This window comes from Sminthopsis crassicaudata, chromosome 3 (genome assembly GCF_048593235.1).
Source record: "Sminthopsis crassicaudata isolate SCR6 chromosome 3, ASM4859323v1, whole genome shotgun sequence".
In the NCBI taxonomy this organism is placed as follows: Eukaryota; Metazoa; Chordata; class Mammalia; order Dasyuromorphia; family Dasyuridae; genus Sminthopsis; species Sminthopsis crassicaudata.
Window position 1 is genome coordinate 62,661,034 of NC_133619.1, and position 22,919 is coordinate 62,683,952.

The 22,919-nt window shown below is 54.2% G+C and overlaps 1 protein-coding gene across 1 annotated transcript; it reads right to left on the reverse strand.

The window, feature by feature from the left end:
- Nucleotides 1-18: 18 nt before the first annotated feature.
- On the reverse strand, nucleotides 19-22,254 carry ASIC4 (acid sensing ion channel subunit family member 4). Its single transcript, XM_074298645.1, has 10 exons — nucleotides 21,186-22,254; nucleotides 5,421-5,565; nucleotides 4,950-5,077; nucleotides 4,434-4,596; nucleotides 4,252-4,308; nucleotides 2,909-3,062; nucleotides 1,711-1,802; nucleotides 1,516-1,595; nucleotides 1,179-1,283; nucleotides 19-1,047 (listed from the first exon to the last, which is right to left on the reverse strand). Exons 1-10 carry the CDS (start codon nucleotides 21,765-21,767, stop codon nucleotides 934-936), a joined length of 1,620 nt encoding a protein of 539 aa, XP_074154746.1. The 5' UTR covers nucleotides 21,768-22,254; the 3' UTR covers nucleotides 19-933.
- Between the last annotated feature and the right edge of the window lie 665 nt (nucleotides 22,255-22,919).

A 22,919-nucleotide genomic window follows, 5' to 3' on the forward strand; every position in this document is an offset into this window, starting at 1 on the left:
CGCACACCCACACACACATCCGATATTTTGTGACTTTTTATTTCCGTTTGTTTCACAGATTTAGAAAATCAGACCCCAGGTTGGGAGTAGGGGAGGGAGCGGTGGTAGAGGGTCCTGGAAAGGACTCTCCTCCTGCCCCCCAACCAAGCTTAGCCAGGTCTGACGGGCCTCCACCCAGAAAGTCATTAGGGTCTTTTGAAAGGAAGAAAGAATGGAAGTTAAGGGAGCATGGAAAGGTGGCCCTAAGAAGGGAAGGACCGGGAGCTGGACAGAGGGTGCATTTGGGGGGCAGACCAGGCCAGCTGGGGCCATTCCCATTTACCCTAACAGAGGATGGGGCTGAGCCAAGAGGCCTGAACCAGGGCCAGCCCAGAAGCCCTTCATCCCCTCTCCCACATACTTACTTAGTCTCAAGGTTCCCACGCTAAGCCCAAGCACCCTTCTGGGATCACTGCTGGCCCTCTCCCATCCCTATTCCCTCCCCCCACCCTCCCAGCTATTTACAAATATACAGAGGGGTTTGTTTTGTTTTTTATTCAGCAAGGATCTGCACTCTCCAGGAAGGGTACACCACATGCCCTTGCCAAGGGACACTCCCTACCCTGGTCCTGAACCAGTCCTGACCCTCCCACCCTCAGCTGGGTCCGGGGCAGGGGCAGATAGTCTGGGTTCCTGGGAGTGAGGATTTGAGGGAAAGTGGGGAGAGGAGAGAAAGAAGCTGATGGCCGGGACTTAGCTACTGGAGAGGTGAGGGGTAGCAGCTGATTTCCCTGCCATTCGCTAGGAGCTCCCACTGGCCCCCTCAGTCCTGGGAGTCACAGTATTCTGCCCCAAGGGGGAAGGAGCAGGGTCCGGGGAAGGGAGTCCCCGTCTCCACCCAGTGCAGCCGTGTAGGAGACCAGACCCTTGTCTCCCTCCTCTGAGAGCACCTTCCTAGCAAGCGAAGTCTTCAAAAAGGCCCCCGGGAGGGCCGTGAGGGTGGTGGTGGTTGGGGAGCAGACTGCTGGCCCCCCCACCCTCAGCACAGCCTCGTCCTGGACACGGACTCTGCAGGGCAACAGGCATGAGGGCAAGTAGTCAGAGGACACCCTTAGCATGGGAGGAGAGGGGTCTGGGGGGAGCGCTCAGCACTAGAATACTCCCTGCAGAGGGAGAAGATCTTGGGTGCTTCCCCTTACCTGCTCCTTCAGCTCCTGCAGCCCTAAGGTAGAAATGCCTCCTGTGGAGGTCCTGAGAGGTGGTTTGGGGCGGCGCCACGTCCTCTTCAGCCGGTCCCAGGACACCTAATCAGGGTTCAGGAGAAAGGGGAGTGAGCCTGGTGGTGGGGGAATCACAGAATCAGAGCCGAGAGGCCCTCATAACAGATGAGGGGAAGACATCCAGGAAAGCCTGGTTTCCTCAGGATCAGAAGCTGATTCCCACCATTCCCGGTGACTGCCTCCCCTCCAGTCCTGAATCCTTCATCCTCCTCACCCTGAGGGCTGAATACTCCTCCCCACCGGGCCCCATCCTTGCCTCATAGATATAATCAAGGATTTCTAGAAAGGTGAGCACACTGGCCCCTATGAAGAGCCCCATTTGACCTCCAATGTCACCTGGGGATAGAAATAGCAGTGCATTAGAAAGAGCAGGTGGTTAGGAAGCAGAAGGGTGGGGAGGGGAGAGCAGGGCACCAAAGCCTGCCAGGCCATCTGAGGGAACAGGTCTCACCCAGGAGGGAAGACAGCCCATACACTGCTCTCTGCTCCACGGACTCCGAGGTCAGGGCTTCAAAGAAAACATCCAAGACCAGGAAGTTCTCTCTGTGAAAACATTCAACAGATTCAGTACAGGAAGCAGTTTGGAAGTGGAGTCGGGTAAAGAACATGGACAAGAGATGCAGGAGAAATGGCCCTCTACACCTGTCTCCCTGCTTTGCCCCCCCCCCCCCAAGCTAGAGTGGGCCAGCCTCAGCAAGAGCTCAGGGCAAAGAGCTGGTAGCTCCCGCCTTCCCCTCGGGGATCACCCAGGTGGGCTTGGGTCTCCCATCATAAAAAGAGACGGGCCACAGCCCCCAAACGCTCTCCAAGAACGTACTCACCTGAGAGTAAAGCATTAAATGACCTCCGAGGTCCCTCACAATTCTGATGGCTGGATAACAATCCTTATTCCTTCTCATTTCTGCTGTCCCAAATACCACCTCCCTCATTCCTTCCAGAATTTGCATTGGCCCCTTCTACTCAACACGTGAAATCTAAATTCTTTGTCCTGCCGTGTCTCCAACTTGGGCCCGAGTCAGCATCCCTACTCCAGCATCCTTCCCTCCGTTCCAGTCTTGACTATCCCACAAGCATGATCACAAACCTCCCTGTTGTTGCTTGAACTGCTCCCGTCCCTACAATGCCTTCCCCCATCCTTCCACCCCGGCCTTACCTTCTCCATGAAACTCCCCTGGCTATCACAGCAATGTCTGCTCTCGATTTCTCTCAGGTTTCACAGTCAGTTCCATGAAGTGAGCATTTACTTTTGATTTTGCCCTCCCAACAGGATGGTCAACTTTTCGAGGGCAGGGGTTATGTCTTATTGCCAACCCCTTTATTGCTCCTTCATTCATTCACACCCTTAGCACATTGTCTAACTTGGAGCAGTGTTTTGAGAAACACTTTTAAATTCTACCTTTAATGCATATCCATTATGGGCCTAGCTTTGTGGTGGGCAGAGGCTGGACGCAGTTACAAAATAGCAACCACTTCACCCTTCACCCTTACCCTTATATTCCCTTCCTGCCCCATTTCTTGGACCTAATGGGTGCAAGTCTTCTGGAAGCCTCCCAGTTTCCTCCACTCCTCCCTCACGCCCTCAGCCCCCTCCAGACCTTTGCAGCCTCCCCTGCCTCCTCACCATACTGGGCCCCCCATCACTCCAGTACCGTATGTAGGTCTCGTTTCGGTTGTACTTCCTGGCCAGGTATCGGGCCGAACTTCGGTTGGGAATCCGAACCATGGAGATCTCTTTCCCATAGCGGGTCAGGTTGCAAGGCAGGGGGCAAGCACAGCGGCCTCCTGATCCCCCACCCAGAGAGTCTGCAATTACAACAGTTCCATCTGGGACAGACTAGAGAAGGTAAGCACTTTAATGGGGAACAAGCGGGCAGAGGTGGGTTTGTACCAGGCCTGTCAGACAGGTAGCTTCATGAGAAAAAGGCCTCCCCCAACAAAGATCTGTGTATGACTCTCCCATTCCTGGGTTCTGTTTGCCCACCCCTTCCATCCCGTATAATCTTAATGGTCTAAGATCCTTCCAGCCTGGAGCTATCTCAGCCCTGAGACACTTCTCAGCAATCTGAGCATTCCAAATATACCCTAGTCTGGGTCCCCCCAACCTAGCACAGTCCAGACTCACTCAGATGGTCAATGTGCCACATGGATTCTCAGGGGAAGGCGAGATTGTGGGGCGAACGGGAGCTGATGTAGGAGCCAGTGTGACAGAGGGAGCCAGGCCAGGGGACACATAATGTCACTCATGGCAAAGCGACCAGGAAAAGAAGCAGGAAAAGGGTCTGCACGGCATATAGGGTTTGCCCCGTATGGATACGAGATGATGCTTCCAACAGTAGATTTCTCCCTCCAGGAAGGCTAAAATATTTATTTGTCCTACAGCAAGCCCATGGCAGAACCCGGATTCCTGACTCGCAAAGTCAAATAGGCTTTCCACGCTGTGCCCCCATCCTAAATCCCACAGACTTAAATGACACCCCCCTGCCAGGAAGGGTCCTGTAAGGGGGGACTGGGTAGAGAGGAGATAGAGAGATGAGGTATGAGGTTAGTGGGGGCCAAGGTAAACAGGAGAAGGGAAGGGGAAGGTAGACGGGGTGGGGGATGATGAGGAACTAGGAAGAGACATGACTGTCTTCAAGTATCCTATTATGGGAAAGAGAGAAAACGGATCCTACTTGGAGCTGGAGAGTAAAAGCAGAACCAATGGGTAGGATGTCAAAGGAAGCCATTTTTGTTCAGGAGGCACAAGAAACTTCTATAAGTGTATCTAACTGGGGATGGGCTACCTTATCAGGTGGCAAGCTCCCTGCCATTGGAGATATGCAAGCAAAAGCAGAGTTATCAAGAAGGTAACCCAGAGTTATCCAGCAGGCAAGGTTAGGAGGATTCTGAGATACCGCCAGTTCCATGATTCTGGGAGATGGGGAGAAGGGATAGAGGGAAATGGGGAAATGGAGGTAGAGGGAGGAGAGAGAGGGAAGAAGACAGCACCTACCTAAAGTGTGGTCTGCACACTCAATGTAGATGTTGGGGGAGCAGATGGTCTCATTGCCTGGGGAGAGGAGATCGTCCTTGGAGTCCACAGTCCCTTCCCCACCACCCAAGCCTTACCCCCAAATGGCACAGGCACATGCACAAACGCAGGGCCTGGGTACAAGCTGCTAAGGGGGCACCCACCTGGCATGTGAACCATTCTGCAGTGGCAGCGAGCCAGCACAGCCTCCTTCTCACAGCGCAGCCTGCAGGCTGACACACTGTAGGATGCGTAGCCCTGGAGTTCTGGCTCCCCTCCCTCACTCTTAGCCCTGCAGTTCCCCCAGGGCTGGGGCAGGTAGGTCAGCTGAGAAATAAAGGAGGATCAGAGGGCCACAATGGATCTAGGACTAGATCAGAAGCCATCTAAACCAACCTGATTTTACAAATGAGAAAACTGAGTCACATAGACAGCACTTATTGGAGGTGAGATTTGGAAGCAGATCCTCTGACTTTCAGAGTCCTTCTGCAGACCAGGAGCTCTACACACCAGTCCTAAAACACAGCCCCTTCCATCTGACCTCGCCCCTCAGGTCCCAGACCCCGCTGCCAGAGCAGGCTGGTGCACACTGGGCTTGGAGAATCCAGGACGATCAGAGGCTTTTCGGGGCAGAGCTGTTCCACACTGGCCACCCTCGCCTTCTTCCCCGCCATGCTTACCCGCTGCTCCTGGCAGGACACAAATGTCTGGAAGCCCGGAGACACCCCAAAACCTAGCTGGTGGATATACGGAGGCTCCTCCTGGCTGTGGATCTGAACCCGGATGCCAGCCTCGAATGATGTCTCATCTGCAGGGAAGGAAGCCCAGAGATGAGGAGACCAGGAATTCTCTTGAGCTTCGGCATCCTCTGGGGTCCGGGCTCTGTGGCTGGCCGCCTCGCTCTCCTGCCATGGCCCCCAGTCAGAGGCCATTCCCCCATCAGAGATAAAAGAGATGCCCGAGCGAAACTCCCGTGGATGCGTTCTCTCTGCTCTGAGCCCCCCAGCCAGAAACCTTGCTCTGGTTTTTCATTCTCAATCTCCCTCACCCCCAACACAGCATTCAACCATTACATAAGACCAAGGTTCTCCCCATCCCCACCACCAATGAAAGGGCCATGAGTAGGGGAACTCCCCGTCTTCTGCTCTTACTGGTCTCTCTCCAGATGGGCAGGTACTCTTCCTGTTGAATATCTAGCATGATCTCCAAACCGCTGCCCATGCCCCCTGCCCTGCTGGGCCGAGGACTCTGGGGATCAGCATTAAAAGTGTAGCACTTTCCATAACGAGTATATACCTGGGGGGGAAGGTGAGAAAGTGAGGTTACCATTAAAAGTTCGTTGTTGTTTTTCAGTCATGGCCAATGCTTCATGACCCCATTTGCGGGGGGCCTTTTGGCAAAAATTCATGGATGGCTTTGCCATTTTCTTCTCCAGCTCCTATTTTTACAGATGAAGAAACTGAGGCAAACAGAATTAAGTGACTTGCCCAGGCTCACACAACTAGTAAGAGTTTGAAGGTGGACTTGAATTCAGGAAGATAAGCCTTCCTGACTCCAGGCAAAGTATTCTATCCCCTCTGCTACCTAGCTGCCCATTAAAAATGTATATATATATATATATATATATATATATATATATATATATATATATATGTATATATATATATATATATATATATATAGTATTCTATCCCCTCTGCCACCTAGCTGCCCATTAAAAATGTATATATATATACACATACATACATACAGCAAGGATACAGTGGCCCTGAGCTTCTCCGCAGTCCAACCCTGCCTTGACAAATATTTTTGTTCAGTCCTGTCCAACTCATGCATTCCACAGGGTTTTCTTGGCAAAGATACTGGAATGGTTTGCTATTTCCTTCCCCAGCTCCTTTTACAGATAAGGAAACTGAGGCAGACAGAATTCAGTGACACACATAGCGAGTGTCTGAAGCCAGTTTTGAAGTCAGGACTTGCTAACTCCAGTCCCAGAACTCTGTTTCCTAAGCCACAGCACTTGCCATCCCTCCTTGGGGCTCAGGTAATCCAAGCTATTGAGAAGAAAGGAGAAACCAGCCTCTCTCTTGGGATAGTCCCTCCCCCCTAGTTGGTCCCACCTTCTTATCTGCCCCCCCCCCCAATTTCCTTGCATCCATTACCATTCTCTGAATCCTTAATTCTCCTTGCTCAAGGAATTATCCCAGCATCCACCAGATGGCACTGATACAGCACAGACAGAGAAGGGAAAGTTAGGGACAGGGAACAGAGCTTGGATTGAGCATTGAGCGATGAGGGAGAGAGGAAGTTAGTGGATGGAGTGTATTTTGCTGTAGGGAAATTATCTCTGCTCTGGGAAATCCTTAGAGGACTCTAAAAATGCAGAAACTTGCACTAGAAGAGAGAATTCCCTCCTTTAGTTTTTCCCTGTAACAATGAAATGAGAGGTCCTATTGTTATCCCCTGTCTTCAGTTCTTCTGGGTGGAAATCTATTGCTTATACGAGGACACTATACTCCCCTTAGCCATCATCCTAGTTGATGCAGGAACAGAGGCACCTTGGGAAATGACCCTCAGTCACCCCCTTCCCAGAGCCCAAGGAAAAGGTCTGCTTGTCAGCTAGCAGAGAAGTCAGCTCCAATCATCATATCCATAACCCGGGCAAATTTAACAAAAACATATTGAGAACATATTGGGTTATTAAGGGGAGAGGGATCAGATACCTGCTTCTGTGAGTATGAGACGAGGCAGAAGAAGTGGTAAGGGCCAAAACCGAAGTGACAGGTGACCCAGACATTGTGTAAAACTATGAGGAAAGGGTGACCTATGAGAATGATCAAGGAATCTATGGAAGAGGGGGGCCCTGAGCTAAGCCTGGAATCGAGAAGAATTTCAAGAGGCAGAGGATGGAAAGAGATGTGAACACATGAAGGTGGGAAAAAGCAAAGCAAGGGCAGGCAATGGCCAGTTTGACTGCAACGTGGAGTCATCCCATGAAATAAATATGGAAAGGTAAGGTAGAGTCAGATTGTGAAGGGCTTTAAATACCCGGCTAAGCATTTTGTATTTTGCCCTTTAGGTAATGGGGAGTCACTGAGATTTTTGAATAGTCATATGATATGTTCTGCCCTGTGCAGTACAAAGATTATTTTGGCCACTGTGGGAAGGATGGATTGAAGGGAGGAGATAATGGCAGCAGGGACACAATTTAGGAGGGGATTAGAATAGCCCAGGAGAAGGTTGACAAGAGCCTGAATTCAGGTGATGGTGATGGAACTAGCGAGCCTTCCACCCAATAATCAACCTCAATCGCCAAGATTCTGCAGCTTTATCTTCTCCAGATCTGGCACCTGGGGGCCTTCCCTAAAAGGCATCCTGCTCCTGCATTCCATCCCATAGCTTCGGGGTGTGCTGGAATCAACTCCAACCAGCCTCAGTCCATTGTTAAATTTTCAGGGCTAGCATTTATATCTCAAAAATCAATCTCCACAAATTAGGGCTTGATTTATTATTTTGTTGATTGTCTAGACAAGGATGTGATGGATAAAATGTTAATAATACCAATTAATCTTAAAAGTATGTGCAGTATGTCCCCAATGGAATATAGTGTTCAACATTTACCAGAACACCCCCATATCCCTCCATAAACACTGCTTGAGCTCAGCAGGAATGCAGTAGAGGGATCTGGGAGAGAAGTCATCACCTGATTGGAATGGAAGCCTGTAGTAGATTGTTGTGAAACATTATAATAACAACCCTAGCAACATCAACTGGAATTCATTCTTTGGGATTGACAAAACACTTTTCACCCTATCACGGGAGCCTCACAGCCCCTGCCCACAGCCAGCAGTGCCATCTCAAGAAGGTTCCTAACCATAGGCTGACCTTTCACTTTAGCGAGAAGAGAGGGGACAGAATCTTGACCATTACTCTTCTTCCCTTCTCTCTAATCTACCTTTTCATCCCTTTCTCTGGCCCTTCCTTTGTTAGTCCCTGTTAAACCATTCCCTATTACCCAGCAAGGAGTTCCTTCCAGGTCCATCACTGTGACCAAGTCCCTCTCTATCGCCCCATTTGGGGTTCTTTTGGCAAAGGTCCTGGAGTAGTTTGCCATTTCCTTCTCCAGCTCATTTTTATAGATGAGGAAACTGAGGCAAACAGGGTCCTACAACTAGAAAGTGTTTGAAGATGAGTCTTCCTGACTCCAGACACAAGAGTTTTATCTAGTATACTACCTAGCTGCCCCCAAATCAGTTCTATTCATTCTTTCCCCTCACTCCTCTTCCCTTTAGGTGTGTGTTCTATTGACTATACATATTTATAGCACATAAAGAGCCCAGTGTTAGGCCCTGGGAGACAAGCAAATTCAGATAAATAACTATAGTGCAAAATGATACAAGAAAAATGAATCAGAGACATTTTTAAAAGTGCTTTGTTATAGGGGAAAGGAGAGCAGGGGAGAAGGGAGGAAAAGGGGAAAGGAGAGGAGGGGAGGGAAAAGGAGGGGCAGAAGAGGAGAGGAAGGGAGGAGAAGGGGGAAGGAGAGGAAGGACAGAACAGGAAAGGACAAGAAAAGGGGAGAAAAGAGGAGGCCAGAAGAGAGGAGAAGGGGGATGGAAGAGAAGAGGAGAGGAGGGGAGGGGAGGAGAAGAGAGGACAGGACAGGAGAAGGAGGGAAGGGAGGAAAGAAAGGGAAAAGAAGGGGGAGTGGATGGAAGAGGGAAGGGAGCAGGGAGAGAATGGAGGGGACAAGAGAGGAGAGAGCGAAGGAAGAGAAGAGGAGGGGAAAAAAGAGGGGAGAGAAGGGGAGGAGAGGAGAGAAGAGGGGAAGGGGAGAGAAGAGGAAAGAAGAGAGGACAAGGGAGCAGACGGGAAAGAAGGGGGAGGACAGTGGGGGAGGGAGGTCAGCCCCGTCCTGTACAAAGTCAGTGAGAGGAAACTTAACTGCCATCCTCCCCCAGGGGCTCTGGGGCCCGTGCAGATTCCCCCGGACCTCTGGCACACTGGCTCTCTCAGGGAAAAGGGCTGGATGTGGAGGCAGAAGGCTTAAAGAGAGTCTAGGCTCTGCTACTTGAGCCAGTTACATCACCTTTGCCCCCTCCCGTCCCTATTTTCCTCCCTAAAATGCTGAGTTGGAGCTGATGCCTCCAGCTCCAAACCCAGTAAGTTTAGGATATATACATTCTCCCCCAGCCCAGCCCAGCGTCTCCCCTACCCTGGAGGAAATGGATTGGAGAAGGGGGGGGGGGGAGACAGACGGGGCGGAGAAGTCCACAGGGAAGGAGCTGGCCGAGCCACCCGCCGCCCCCCTCCGTGCGACAATGACTGCCAGGCAGACCACATCGTTGCCCCGGAAACAGCCCCCGGGGCGGCCGGGCAGCGGGTGGAGCCGCGGGCTCCTAAGTGGCAGAACTCTGGTGGCAGCACAGCCCGCTGCCTCTTCCATGGAGACGGCACGGCCGCTCCGTCCCCCAAGATCCGCGGCTGCCCGCGTCTCCTTGGCCACAGGCTGCCCCAGGTGGGGCCGGGAAGGGGGGCGGGGGCCAAGCAAAGCACTCCCGGGTGCCGGCACGGGTCCTGAGCCAGAGCGCCAAAAACAAGGGTGCAGCTCTCTTCCCATCAGTCCCCTGCAGGCTCCTCCCCTCGCTTCCTCGACCTCCCCTCTACCCTTCCAGCATGAAGCCCTCCTCCTTCCTTCCGTATACACCTCTCTCCTTTCTGCTTGCCTCTCCCTTGCCTACACACATCCCTAATTCTAACCTCAATTTCGGGCCCTCTGCTCCCCATCAGTCTGTCCCCCTGACCCTCTGCTCCCCATTGGTCTGCCCCCAATTTCTGACCCTCTGCTCTCCACTACTCTGCCCCCTGATTTCTGACCCTCTGCTCTGTCTCCCTGGCCTCTGCATCTCTGCACCTCTGTCTGTGGGTCCGTGCCTGTGTGACACTCTCCCCCCCCCCACCTCGGTCCACCTTCCTGCCCGTCCCTTAGCCTGCCTTTCCAGCCCTTCCGCCCCTGCCACTCCTCCCTCCTTCCCCTTGACAGCCCGGGCACATTTCCCAGCCTCCCAGCTCCCTCCTCCCCACTCTGCAACAAGAGACAGTAATCTGAGATCTGGAGAGATCTGTCCTGAGCTAAACTCGGTGCCGGCCCTGGCGGTCCCTTGGGCTCTATCTAGCCACTGGGCTCCCATTTCCCGGGAAGGCGCTCTCCGCCCGCGCCCTCGGCGGGGCTCTTGCTCTCCCGACGCCCCCCCCCCCCTTCAGTCACAGAGCCCACGGGGTTAACAGGCAATTAGTGGGGCCAGGGCTCAGAGCTTCGGTGGGGAGAGGGGGCCGAGCCTCCTGGAGATAAGCGGCAGCCCGGGAGCCGCAGAGACTGGGCTAATCCCAGAGCTAATCTTCTGGCCGGGCTTTATCACAGCTGCCTTCTGGGCATTCTGCCTCCGCCAAGGAGCTCAGACTCTCCCTAGCTGCCCCCAAGCCCAGTGCCCCCATTAAGGGTCCGCCTGCCCCGCTCTCCACACCCGGCTTCTGACCTTCACGCCCTCTCCCCAGCCCGGGAGCCCAAACCTTCAGACTGCGGGCAGATCTGGGGAGGGGGGGCAGCGGTGTAACCTCCGCCTGGGCTCGGATCCCTTCGAGCTGGGGCGCAGAGGGGACCCGGAGCTTCCCCAGCTCCCCAGCTCAGTTTTACCTTCTCTAGAGACAGGCAGAACTCGGGGAGCAGAGCTGATCAGAATTACGGATGAGGTGTTTAATCACGGAGGAAGCCTAGCACCCTTCCCAAGGTACACCTGGGTCTGGATGATGACACCGGCCTTTAGGAGCAACCTTTTCCAACCCATTCCCAGTCCTTCCAGGCGGGAGAGGACGCGCCTCCCTCACAGCTCCCCCCCCCCCCCCCCGTGCACTCAGCTTTTACCCCATATTCCCCAGTACAAGGGAAAGGATTGCCGGCTTCCCCCCGCCACCCACAGGGGGGTAATTGTGTCTCGAAGAAGCTGTCTTTGTCTTCAAGCACATGTAAATTGTGAGTAGTAGTGGAAGCGCTATTATTACCTGCGGGTGATCTCTAGAAAAAAAGAGATGGAAATTAGAAAGCTGGGAGCAGGAGAACCGGTAGGAGATGAAGATGACAAAAGTGATGATGGTGATGATGATGATATTGGGGTGGGGGCAGGTTACTACCCAAACTGGCTCCAGTGAACCCCTACTAGAAATGAGCTGACTCCAGGAAGGGGGGAATGAGGAACCCTGGGAGTAAGATGGATGGACCCAAAGTGGGGTAGGGATGGGGACGGATGGAGGGGAAGGAGCTCCTTGCAAAGTCTCCACTACTTCTTCTACTAAACTCAGGAATTCCATTTTCTTCACATGGACCTCTCTTGTAAATGATCCTTTTCCTTAAATTCACTCACCCCTACCAGCCATCCTCAGTGTGTCACACTGTGGAGGTGGGCGAGAGAAAGGGCTGCCTAAGGCACAACTAGGGGGTCCAGGGTAGAGTGTTCAAGAGAAAAACGTCCCCTTCTGTTTTGGGAGGTAAGGAGAGCCCACCATGACAGGGACAAGATGGAGTGCCAGGTTTCCTCCAGCTTCTCCAAGCTGCCACATCCATTTAGCTTTACACACACACACACACACACACACACACACACACACACACACACACACACGAGACCCCTCAGCCCCCATTCAGTGCCCACACTGCTCATCCCTGCAGCACCTCGCCCTGACCCAACCCCACGCCTCCAGACCAAACCCCCTCCAGCCTTACACAACTAAACTCCGGCAAGCCCCAAGATCCACACTCCCGCCTCGGCTCTGGGCACCCACTCAGCCTTCTACACATCCACATTTAACCTAAACCCACAGCCCAACATTCACTCGGTTACACAAGACATTACAAGATCCCTGTAATCCCACACCACAGGCCTGCCCCCCCTAAGGAGGCCCCAGCCCCTGCCAGTGAGTCCTGCCCCCTGCTATGGTACCCATGCCTAAGGAGGCCCTTGGCCCCCCGCTGTGACACCATGTGTAAGGAGGTCCCTGCCTCTGCCCCCCCCCCGTAGGAAGGCCCTGGCCCTGCCAGCCCACCCTACCCCCTGCTGTGGTACCCATGCCTCAGAAGGCCCTGCCCTCCTACCCTGCCCCTCTAGGGAGGCTCTGGACCTGCCAGCCCCCCCTGCCCCCCCAGGGAGGCCCCTGGGCCATGCCAGCCCCCAGGCCCCCCGCTCTGACACCATGGAGGGAGGCTCCCCACCCCTGCTCCCCTAGGGAGGCTCCGGACCTGCCAGCCCACTCTGCCCCTTGCTGTGGCATCCATGCCTAAGGAGGCCCCTGACAGCCCCTCGGCCCCTCGCTGCAACACCACTTGTAAGGAGGCCCCCGGTCCCGGCCCCACATCCATCCACTCTCTCCTGCACACTTACATGGCCTGGCATACATCCATCACACATGCAGCTCCCTCCCTCCTGTCTCCTTCCTTCCCTTCTCCTCTCCGGGTTGCCTCATTTGCATTCCCCAGGCTCCCAGCTCCTCAGCAAAGTGACCTCCGCTCAAGAAGCGCCAGAGGCTTCCACAGCGGCCATGAGGGGGGAGCTGGGGGGAGCAGCGCGAGGAGGTGGCCGGTGGAGGGGGGCGGGGGCCAGGGAGAGGGACAGCCAGGAGAGACATCCCTAGGTGTGTGTGGTGGGGGGGACAGGGCTTGTGAGAGGGGGAGAAGAGGCAGACTGGAAGTCTTGGGGTTCAGAAGGCAGCTGAGGGGGCCGGAGGGGAAGAGCAGCCTCTTGTGCCCGTTTGCCTGGGAAGTCCAGAGGCCGAGGTGGTGGGCGGGGGTCACTCGGCAGCCCTCCTCCTGGGAGGCGGCTCCCCAGGCACAGCCTCCCCGCTGCAAGAAGGGCCCACCTGGCCCTCTCCCCTGACCCTCTCCCCGGCTACCCATCTCGGGGCCACAGGGCCAGGAGACCCCCGGCCTCCTGCCCCTGGGAGAAGGCTCCCGCCCCTTCTGCTCCCCCCCCAGCACAGCCGCCTTCCCTCCCCTCCCCCTGCCTGGTATTTACACCTTTCACACATTTGTAAGCTATTATCCTGTCCACGCTTAGTCACCGCTGAGCCAAGCGCCACGGATTTAGCTGCTTTAATCTTTCCTCCTAAATCAATCCTCCATTTCCCCTTAATCATCCCGTGCCTCTTCCCTGAACTCACTCACTGCAGCCTGTCTCTGTCTCACTGGGGCTGGGGGCGGCTGCCCCCAACCCAGAAGGCTAAAATGGGGCAACCCAGACTGGGGGGGCATAAAAAGGCTGGGACAGGTGAGAAAGGACTTCCACACTCATCTGGGGAGAACTAGGAAAGCAGATCCTAGCTCCAGCCCCATCTAAAGCCCTCCCCCGTGCCCTCCCTATATGAAGTGTCTCCTTCCCTCCAAGGACCCCTCACATGGCACCTCATCCCCCCCCACACCGCCCCATCTCCCTCATGTCCAGCTCCATCATTCTCTCAGATTCATGCTGCCTCCCTCAGGAGGGGTTCCAGGAAAAGCACAGCCTGACTGTAGCTGCTGGGGGCAAAGCCCAAACCCACCGAGCCCCGATCATGGCGGGTGCCTGGATGTCTTTTCCCCACCCAATCCTCACCTGCCCCAAGGGACCACCCTCCCTCCTTCCCCACTGATGATTGCCCGACTGGAGGCTGAAGAGCTCAGAAATGGACTGTGGAACACTTGGCGGACGGAAGCCCCAGCATCCTCGTCATTCAGGAGGAACCACGGGTTTTTCTCCCTGGACCTCGGGCTCCCCCTCATTCCTGAAAGCCAGTGGCCTCCCCCTTCAGCCCCCCACAGACAGGATCCGGAGCGGCCGCAGCCTGACTGCCTTGCGTCACTGGCTACCAAATCAGGGACAGGCCGGGTACTCCCTGCCAAAGCCCTGCTCCTCCTCCAAACTAAATCTCTCCCCCAGCTCCCACCTCCCTCCCAGCCCTCGACCCATCCTCCTTGCCCCAGCCCAGGTCTTGTGTTCCCCACATATCAGTCCCGGGACTGCAGTGGAAGGAGGTGGGGGGGGGGAAGGGGATTGGGATGGAGACAATTTGAGGAGTTAATTCTGCACAGGAAGGGAAGTAGCAGAGGGAGGGGGAAGCAGGTGGGGAGCAGTGCAAGGAGTGACAGGGAGTAGGGTGGGGGTCCAGGAGGGGAGAAGTAGGGAGCACTTCTACAAACACTAATCAGCATCTTCCGGCAGCTCTATAGAGGAGCTGAGCTGATAATGAGCTGGGCTCCCAGTTGATTCCTGATTAATGAAGAGGCCGGCGGGGGCCTCTGCAGAGTGGGGCCGGGTCAGGGCTGGCTCTGCAGGGCCCCCCTCCCACCCTCTGAGGCAGGTCTCCCTCCAGTCCCCCATCCTCTCCAACAATAAGGAATCCAGACCTCGTGGGGTCGTCCTTGGTTCTGGATTCCCTGTGGAACAAGGCCTCCCCCCCATCTAGGCAGAGAGTCCCCTGAAAGAGGGGTGAGGGCAGCTGGGGCTACAGCAAAAAGGAGGATTCAAGAACACGAAGAAAGCACCTTTGGAGGAAGGCAGAAAATAGGGGCCTGGACAAAAAGCTGCAATTGGTCAGATTAACAGACCCAGCAGGGCCCACTGGCCTCCTGCACCGCTCTCTGGCCTCCAGGAGGCCCTCAATGGGAGAGCAGAGGGGTACTGGGGCCAGAAAAAGGCAGCAAGGAAAGGGGTAGTAAAAAGGGAACACTGAGCCGAGGGATGGCCAGCCTGTCTCAATGCTGGTCTGAAGGGGAGGGGGCTGGGGCTGCCCGATGGGATGATAGAGAAAAGAAAGGAGTTGAGATCTTAGGGGGCTTAAAGTAGGAGAAGGACCCCAAACCGGGTCTGAGCGGGCTGGGGCTGCCCGATGAAATGACAGAGAAAAGAAAGAAATTAAGATCTTAGGGACTTAAAAGTTGGAGAGAAGGACCCCAAACCAGGTCTGAGGGGGCTGGGGCTGCCCAATGAAATGACAGAGAAAAGAAAGAAATTGAGATCTTAAGGGGGGACTTAAAATTTGGAGGAAAAAGACCCCAAACCAGGCCTGGGGGGGCTAGGGCTGCTGTATGAAATGACATACAGAGAAAAGAAAGGAATTGAGATCTTAGGGGGCTTAAGAGTTAGAGAGAAGGACCCCAAACCAAGTCTCAGTCCCCTTTGTCCTGAAGCTGACCTGAAAGGGGGGGAAGGAGCCTGTGATAAGAGGGAGAGGGATGGGGGACTGCCCAGCTGGAAGTGGCCTTGTCTAATTGTGCCTGATTAGCAAAGAGGAAGGAGAACCAGGTGAGTGATTATTAGTCATGCCAGTCAAAGGAGGGAAGTAAAAAAAAAAAAAAAAAAAAAAAAAAAGTAAATTGGAAGGATAGGAATGGGGCTAAATCAGGAAGGAGAAATAGGGGTACCAGAATAGTCTGGTGAGAAGAGAAACAGGGGCAAGCAATTGTTTCTCTTGCTCTAGCTGGCATCTGCAATAACATACTAAAAGTGCAGCTCTAAGACCTGTATTCTAATTCTGCTAGGATACTTGCCAGCTGACCTTGGGTAAAACTGATGCTCCTGGGACTTGGTTTTCTCATCTGTAAAATGGGTTGGATCTGTTGACCAACACTGATTGCGAACCTGTCACTTCTGGGAAACTCCTTTTGTTCCCTGCCTCAGTTTCCCCACCTAAGGGAAACAATCAGAACTCAAAGGGACCTTAAAGCCATCTAGTCCGACCCCCTCATTTTATGCCTCTAGAAACAGAGGTAGAGTGGAGTTTCCAAGGTCATCCAAAAAGCAACAGAGGCAATGAAGCAGAAATAAAACACAATCTGGACTTAAATGTTTGCGTTATATAAAAATACATACTATATATAAAATGCACTGTATACTACAATATGCTATACATATATAGACACACACGTATACATATGTATGTATATATTTTTATATATGGAGGCAATTACGGCTAAATGATTTGTTCAGAATCATACAGCTAGTAAGTGTCTGAGGCTGGATTTGAATTCAGATCCTCCTGACTCCAGAGCTGGTACTCTATCCCATGTGCCACCTAAATGCCCATATATGTGTGTGTACCCATATACAGATATTTAATGTAGAGTTCTCCCCTTATGTCACTTCTCCAACTGACTTCTCAGCCCACCCAGCCTCCAAGCTCTCCCAAATCCCGTTTACAAGATTTCCCCGTGTTACAGTCCATGTGGTTATGGACTTCCTCCTCCCAGTGCTATGCCAGGTCCAGAGTGACCCTCCATCCTTTGACCCCAAGCTCTTGATCAGAAAGGCTTGGAGTGCTGTCCCTAAGTTTTGAAGTCATACATCTTGTAAAGATTAGTTCAGTCGTGTCTGACTCTTTGTGACCCCATTGGGTCAGAGATGCTGTTAATTTTACAGATGAGGAAACGGAGGCAAACTGAGGTATATGTCAGGTCTTCCTCACTCCAAGCCCAGTGCTCCATCCATCTCACACAGACCTTGGGAAGGCAGTGTGATGTAACAAAAAGAAAGCCGTCCTCCAAGTCAGCAGCCCTGGATTTCAATCCCTCCTCTACCTCTCCTTAACTGTGAGGCTTCTGGACAACCCTGGGCCTCTCCTGCTTGTTTCCTCATCCCAAAAATGGTGATAATGACTTGGGCCCTGCCCACTTTACTGGCCTGTGGGCCAGTAAAAGAGGAAAATGTCCTTGGAAGTTTGAAAGAGGTGCTGTCGTTCTTGTATGATTTATTCATTCTAAAAATCCCAGTGAATCCTGACTGGGTCCCACATCATGCCAGGAAAGTGCTTTGAGGGACTGGAATACTCCAATTTAACCATCTTCCCTGGCATAGACTACAGGAGCAGGTAAATGGCCCCATAGTACACACAACAATGAGCCTGCAGTCCGAAAAACTCGAATTCAAACCTGGCCCCAGATCCTGTGGGATCCTGGGCAAATCTCCTAATCCCGTTTCCCTCAGTTTCCTAATCTGTAAAATGGAGATGGTAATAATATCACCTCCCTCCCAGGGTTCTTGTGAAGATCAAAAGAGATAATACTTGTAAGGTGCTTAGCACAGTGTCTGGCACTTGGAAAGTGCTATCACGGCGCACCTTAATTTTATTATTATACCTTAGATTTCAGTTCCACCCCCACCCAAACAACAGTCCCAAGCCAAACCTATCCCAGTACTTGGGAAGCAACGAGAATCACCGAAGGATAGAGGGACAGAGGGTAGATTCCACTGAATTGTGCCTTGTTAGGGGAAGGGAAGAGTAGGAAGGGCTGCAATTGTGGGGGGGGGGGCAGCATTTTCTAAAATCTCTCCCCCTCCCAGTAATATTTCTTTTCAGCCTCTGCAAATCCTTTTACATTTCCCAAGGTCGGTGCTTCTACCTCCTCAGTGAGCCTTTCCCAGGCCTTCCCAAGGCATGAAGGCTCTCTCCCTTCTCTGAACTCACTTACTGAGTGTAGACATCATTTGGTGATTAATCATAAACTGCCTCGTGAAATCCTCCATAACAGCTGTTGTCTTTCATTGTGATTTCACATAGGATGTGTTTAGGCTGTAAGCTCCCTGAGGGCAGGGACCATGTCTTCTTTTTTAATCCCTCATTGTGTTTGAGGCAGAGCCCCTGCATGTAGCTGCTGCTCAATAAATATGTGGTTGCTTGAGAGTGGACGGATAAGACTAGATAGGGAGGATAAATAACAGTGATAATGGGTAAGAGTGGGAACAGGTAAAAGTATGGGAGGGAAAAGTAAATGGGGAGATGGGAAATGAGTTGGGGGAGTGGGGGAGGTAACAAAGTGTGGGGGTGAGAGATTGAAGTGGTAGCAGCAGCTAGATAGAGCAGCAGCTGAGAAGGACTGGGGGAGGGAGCATTACCCAAAGTAAAAATAGGCTGGAAAATGTGACATTTATTAACTTGGATTCCGGAGGAAAGGTCACAGCATAGTGGGGAGTGGGGAAAGAGGGATCAAGGAAGGTAAGAGAAAAAAAAAACAGGACAATAACCCACTCCTCAAACCCATTCCTCTAAATGGCTGACCCATCTCATTGTCCAATGTCCAATCAATATCAGAATCCCATTCATCCTTCACAGATCCATCCCTATCATAGTCCCCATTTTCACCACAGACCCATCCCCGTTCTAGATGTCATGTTTATCACAGATCAATCCTCATCACAGATCCCATATTTTACCAACCAAAATGAAAATCAGAATCAGATTCAGAATTTCCAATTGTAAGAGAGGAGGATGGGATGGGAAGGAAACAGTGTTAAGAGACAATGGCCTTTTAGTGCTAAGGGACAATGCATCTCCAAAGGTGAATGGGTTTCCCCCACATGTCTGCTGTTTCTTACCCAGTCCTTACTGTCTTGTAGCCACTCCTGCAAGAAATCCCTACAAACTCCCATCATCCTCATGTCACCAGATTAGCAGTATCAAAAGGACCCAAGAAAAATGCATCCTCCACACACCCCTTCCCCATCACTCTCACCCTGACAGACCATGAGTCCAAGGAATTCCTCCTAGGAGCTTGCTTGACCCAAAACAGGGGAAAACACTGCTTCCAAATGCTCTAGCCAGCTCTCCTTTCCCAGACCACAGCAAGAAATCTCTCCTTGTTCTCCCTCGTTCCTCCAGTTTTCTCCCTCCCTTCTTCCTTCTTCTCTTCTGTCTTCTCCTTTCCCTTTCTTCCCACTCTCCTCTCCTTTCCCTCCTCCCTTCTTTCTTCTTCTCTTCCTCTACTCCAATAACCTCCCCCCACCTTCCCCCCATTTCTTCATCTCCCTCCTTTCTTCCCCCTTTGGTTCCCCCTCCCTTTCCTTTTCCTCTCTTTTCCCCCTCCCATCCCCCTCAGGCCCTGAGATACAAACTCCCGCTCTGTAGGCACAAAGATTCCATTGATTTCTGGCCCCCATCAGCACCTGCTGGGACCAGTCTCTGTTCCTTCCCGATTTGGGGGGGTGGGTGGGCAGGGAAAGAGCAAAGGAATCTCACCCAAGGGGGATGACAAACATGAGTGGGAACCTCACAGAGAACTGTGCCCCCCACTTTCTCCCCTGACTCTATATCCCACCTTCTGATTCTTCCCAATATCTGCAGGGAGATAAAACTCAGGGACATAAGAAAAGGAGAGTGAGAGGGTGAGTACGCTGCCTCAATTTCCCAGAACAGCCCTTTTCATTTCACTGTTATATCTCCCCCAAGGAGAAATGTCTCCTGTAGGGACTCTGCTCACTCTCCCCCTAACAAATCTCTCCTCCTCCCCCATCCCATGCTCCTTTCTCCCATCCATGCAGTCTCTGCTTAACCCATGGACAAAACATCCCTGGTCTGTGTGACTCCACAATTGTCCCATGGCACATAGTCCCCACTGGATAGTCCCCATTTGACTGCAATGATAGGCTATATATTACTCTACTGGGGGCATGTGTCCCACTGATGCTCAAGCAGGGTCTGGGTTGAGAAGCTCACAGGGAACCCTAGTTCTATTATCTCTGCATTTTCATCTTGTGGCCAATTCAGTGGCAGGAGAGTGATTGTGTGTGTGTGTGTGTGTGTGTGTGTGTGTGTGTGTGTGTGGACACTGGGTAGTAAAAATGGGGGAGGAGGGGAGTACACCCAGAGAGTATGGTGTGAGCTGAACATGGACTGTGTGCCTGAGACACTATCCCCCAAACACCATGTCCAGGAAAGCATCTCGGCTCCTCTGTATGAGAAACACACATGAACAAGTGGGCAAAGGGCTTTCATGCATCATCAGCGGGACCCTACTGTGTGTGTGTGAGTGTGTGAGTGTGTGTGTGTTATTGTGTGTGTGTGTGTGAGTGTGTGTGTGTGTGTGTGTGTGTGTTATTGTGTGTGTCCACACAGGAGAAACAGGGATCACAAAACTCCCGGAGCGGAGTGTCTGGGTCTGTGTGTGTGTGCACACACAGATTCAGCTCCACCAGCCTACTGTGTGTAGATGAGATCCTGACATGTAGCGTGTGAGTTGAGCAGATCATGGTTATCACAGGAGGGAATGACACTATGGCCCTCCCTGCTCCTCCTGTGTTCCAGGACCCCGACACTGAGGATGGAGATGAGTGTGGGGCACACATCAAGCCCAGCCCACAGGATGTAGGTGGCCAGAACAAGGGAATTTTTGGAGGGGGTGTGTGTGAGGAGAGTTGTGCACCTAGAAATGAATGAGTGAGCCCGAGTGTGAGAGCCATAGACTGTAAGAGAGAAAGAGCTGTTAGTGTTAATGACTGAGTGAAGAAGCCAGAACTGAGCATGGGGGACAACATGAAAGGGGGAGAGTATGAGAGAAAAAGACACTGGCACTGTGTAAATGCCCACGAGGTCCTTCTAGGTACTGCCCGTGTCAGCTCCACAAGATGCCCCCCAAACCCTTCCTTGCCCACTCTCCTCAATCCCTTGAGCCCCCAACCTTTGACTCTGCTACTTGCCCAAGGTGGGAGGGGGCCTGCAGGAGTCAAAGAAGGGTAAAAATAGGGAGGGGGGAGAAGACACAAACCCTGACTTTCTGGAAAGATGTTCTCTGGAGTGGCAGGACTCAGAAGCCTCTCACTGCACTCCAGCCAGGGCTGCCCCATCCCTTCAGTGCCAGCCCCCTGGTACCAGGGTGCCCCCTCCACACCGTGGCAGTGCTGCAGTGGCAGGAGCAGCAAGGACAGGGCAAGCCCCTCGAGGCTTCCGAAGAGCTGTGGCTCTGTGTCTAGAGTGGAGAGAGGGACCTCTAAGCCCAAGAGAGACCTGGGGCGAGGACCCCGGCAGCAGAGGAAAAGGGGAGCCCTGCTCTGGGACACCCCCATCCCACCCCCCAGCCCAGATGGCCCCCCCAGAGCCAGAGGCAAGCCGGCGGTGGGACTCACCACAGAGAAGTTGCTGGCGGAGCAGTGGTGGCCACTGAAGTTGCAGCTCTTGAGCATGTCGGCCAGCTGGTGGCCAGTGCGGTTCAGGATGTCCACCATGTCCGGCTCGGGGTAGCGGAGGCCCGCCGCCCGGTGTCCGTCTCTGTCCTTAGGGGGCAGCCCGGTCAGGTTGGCCAGGTGGAAGATGTCGGCGTCGCTGAGAGCAGAGTGGCGGAAGCGGTTGATGTTGCACAGGGTGACGGCCGGGAAGCCCAGGACAGGGGCTACCCCGGCTGGGTCCAGGGAGACCAGGTGAGGCCGAGCCAGGTAGCTGCGGGCCAGGCCCACCGCCTGGTAAAGGAAAGCGGCCAGGGAGGCCAGGAGAGCCAGAGCCCAGAGGCTCCTGCGCAGCCCTCGAGGTCCCGGGCCGCAGGCATGCCCCAAGCCGTGCAGGGTGCTGGAGCTGGCGAAGGTGGCCAGGTCCCTCGGGGGCGCCCCCTGGCACGCCGCCCCCAGCAGGCTCTGCTCGTCCCCCTCTTCCTTCTCCTTCGGCTTGGCATCCTCCTCGGAAAATTTGATTTTGCACACTATCTCGATAGGCATCTGCCCGGCTGCTCGGACCTGGCCGCCAGAGAGTCCTGCCCGCGTGCCCTCCCCGCCTGGCAGCCCGGGCTCTTCTCCCCAAGTGGTCGGCGACAGCAGCCGCTCCTCCAAACTCCAGCCGGGGAGGGGGAGGGGGCGGGCGGGAGCTGCTCCGCTCCCAGCAGCTCCGCAGCCCTGGCTGCCGCCGCCGCTTGTCTCTCTCCTCGATCGTCTCCTTGTGGCTTCGCTTATCAGCAGCAGCACAGCTGTCAGCCCCTGCGTGTGTCCCTGCGAGCGCTCGCTCCGCCACGCCGCTCAGCCCGCGCCGCTCAGCATGTGCTCCGAAGCCCACCCCGCGCTTAATAATTCAGGACATGTCAACAGCGTTTCACCGGCGGGCGGGCGGGCGGACAGCAGGAGCCGGGCCAGGGAGGGGAGCGCGGGGGGCGGGAGCGGACCCCGGCCGGTCCCGGGGCGTCCCGCTCCGGCCCCCCCGCACGACCCCCGAACTCCCTCCGCGCCCCCAGCCTCGGGGTGCGCCCCTCCCACCCCACTCCCAGTCACATGACGGAATCCCAGCTCTGCCCTGCTCCCTCTATTCCCCGCTGGGCCCGAGGCCGTGCCCCCGGGCGGCCCCCACGCTGGTTCACTGATGAGCACCACCCCGAAGGCCCCCCCGGGGGACCCCCGACATCCCCCTGCCCCTCCCACCGCCGGCCTAGTAGCTGCCCCAGCTGCCCCATTTTCAGCCCGCCAAGCTGCTCCACCTGAGCCACTTGTTTGAATAGCTCCTGAACTTGAGAGGAGGGAAAGAGGAATCCCGCACTAGCTCCCGTTCGCTCCCGGAGGCTCCCTCCGGGTCCTGCCACAGAGCTTTGCCCCTAGAGGAGCCGGGTCTTCCTCCCAGCCTCGGACCCTCCCCCCTCCCCTGTTCCCAGCCCTCCCAGGCAGCCGCCGCAGAGGGGGGCCTCCCGGATGGCTGGCAGCAGCTGTGGCTCCCCAGATGGCATGGCAAGGCTGCTGAGAGTGCTCTCTGGCTCAGGTAGGGAGCGAAAGCTACCTGGGTGAGGGCGTGTGGGTGTGGAGGAGGGCGTGTTTGATGGGCCTCCCAGGGGAAGTGAGGAGAAACTTCTGGGGAGAGATGGAGTGTAACTGGGGCGGGACTGAGCCAGG

Coding starts and splice junctions, on each gene's coding strand:
- ASIC4 (XM_074298645.1), bottom strand. CDS start 21,767: ATGCCTATCGAGATAGTGTGCAAAATCAAATTTTCCGAGGAGGATGCC. Junction 1,596..1,710: donor TGGGCTGTCTTCCCTCCTGG/GTGAGACCTGTT, acceptor TTCTATCCCCAG/GTGACATTGGAGGTCAAATG. Junction 1,284..1,515: donor TCCTTGATTATATCTATGAG/GCAAGGATGGGG, acceptor AACCCTGATTAG/GTGTCCTGGGACCGGCTGAA.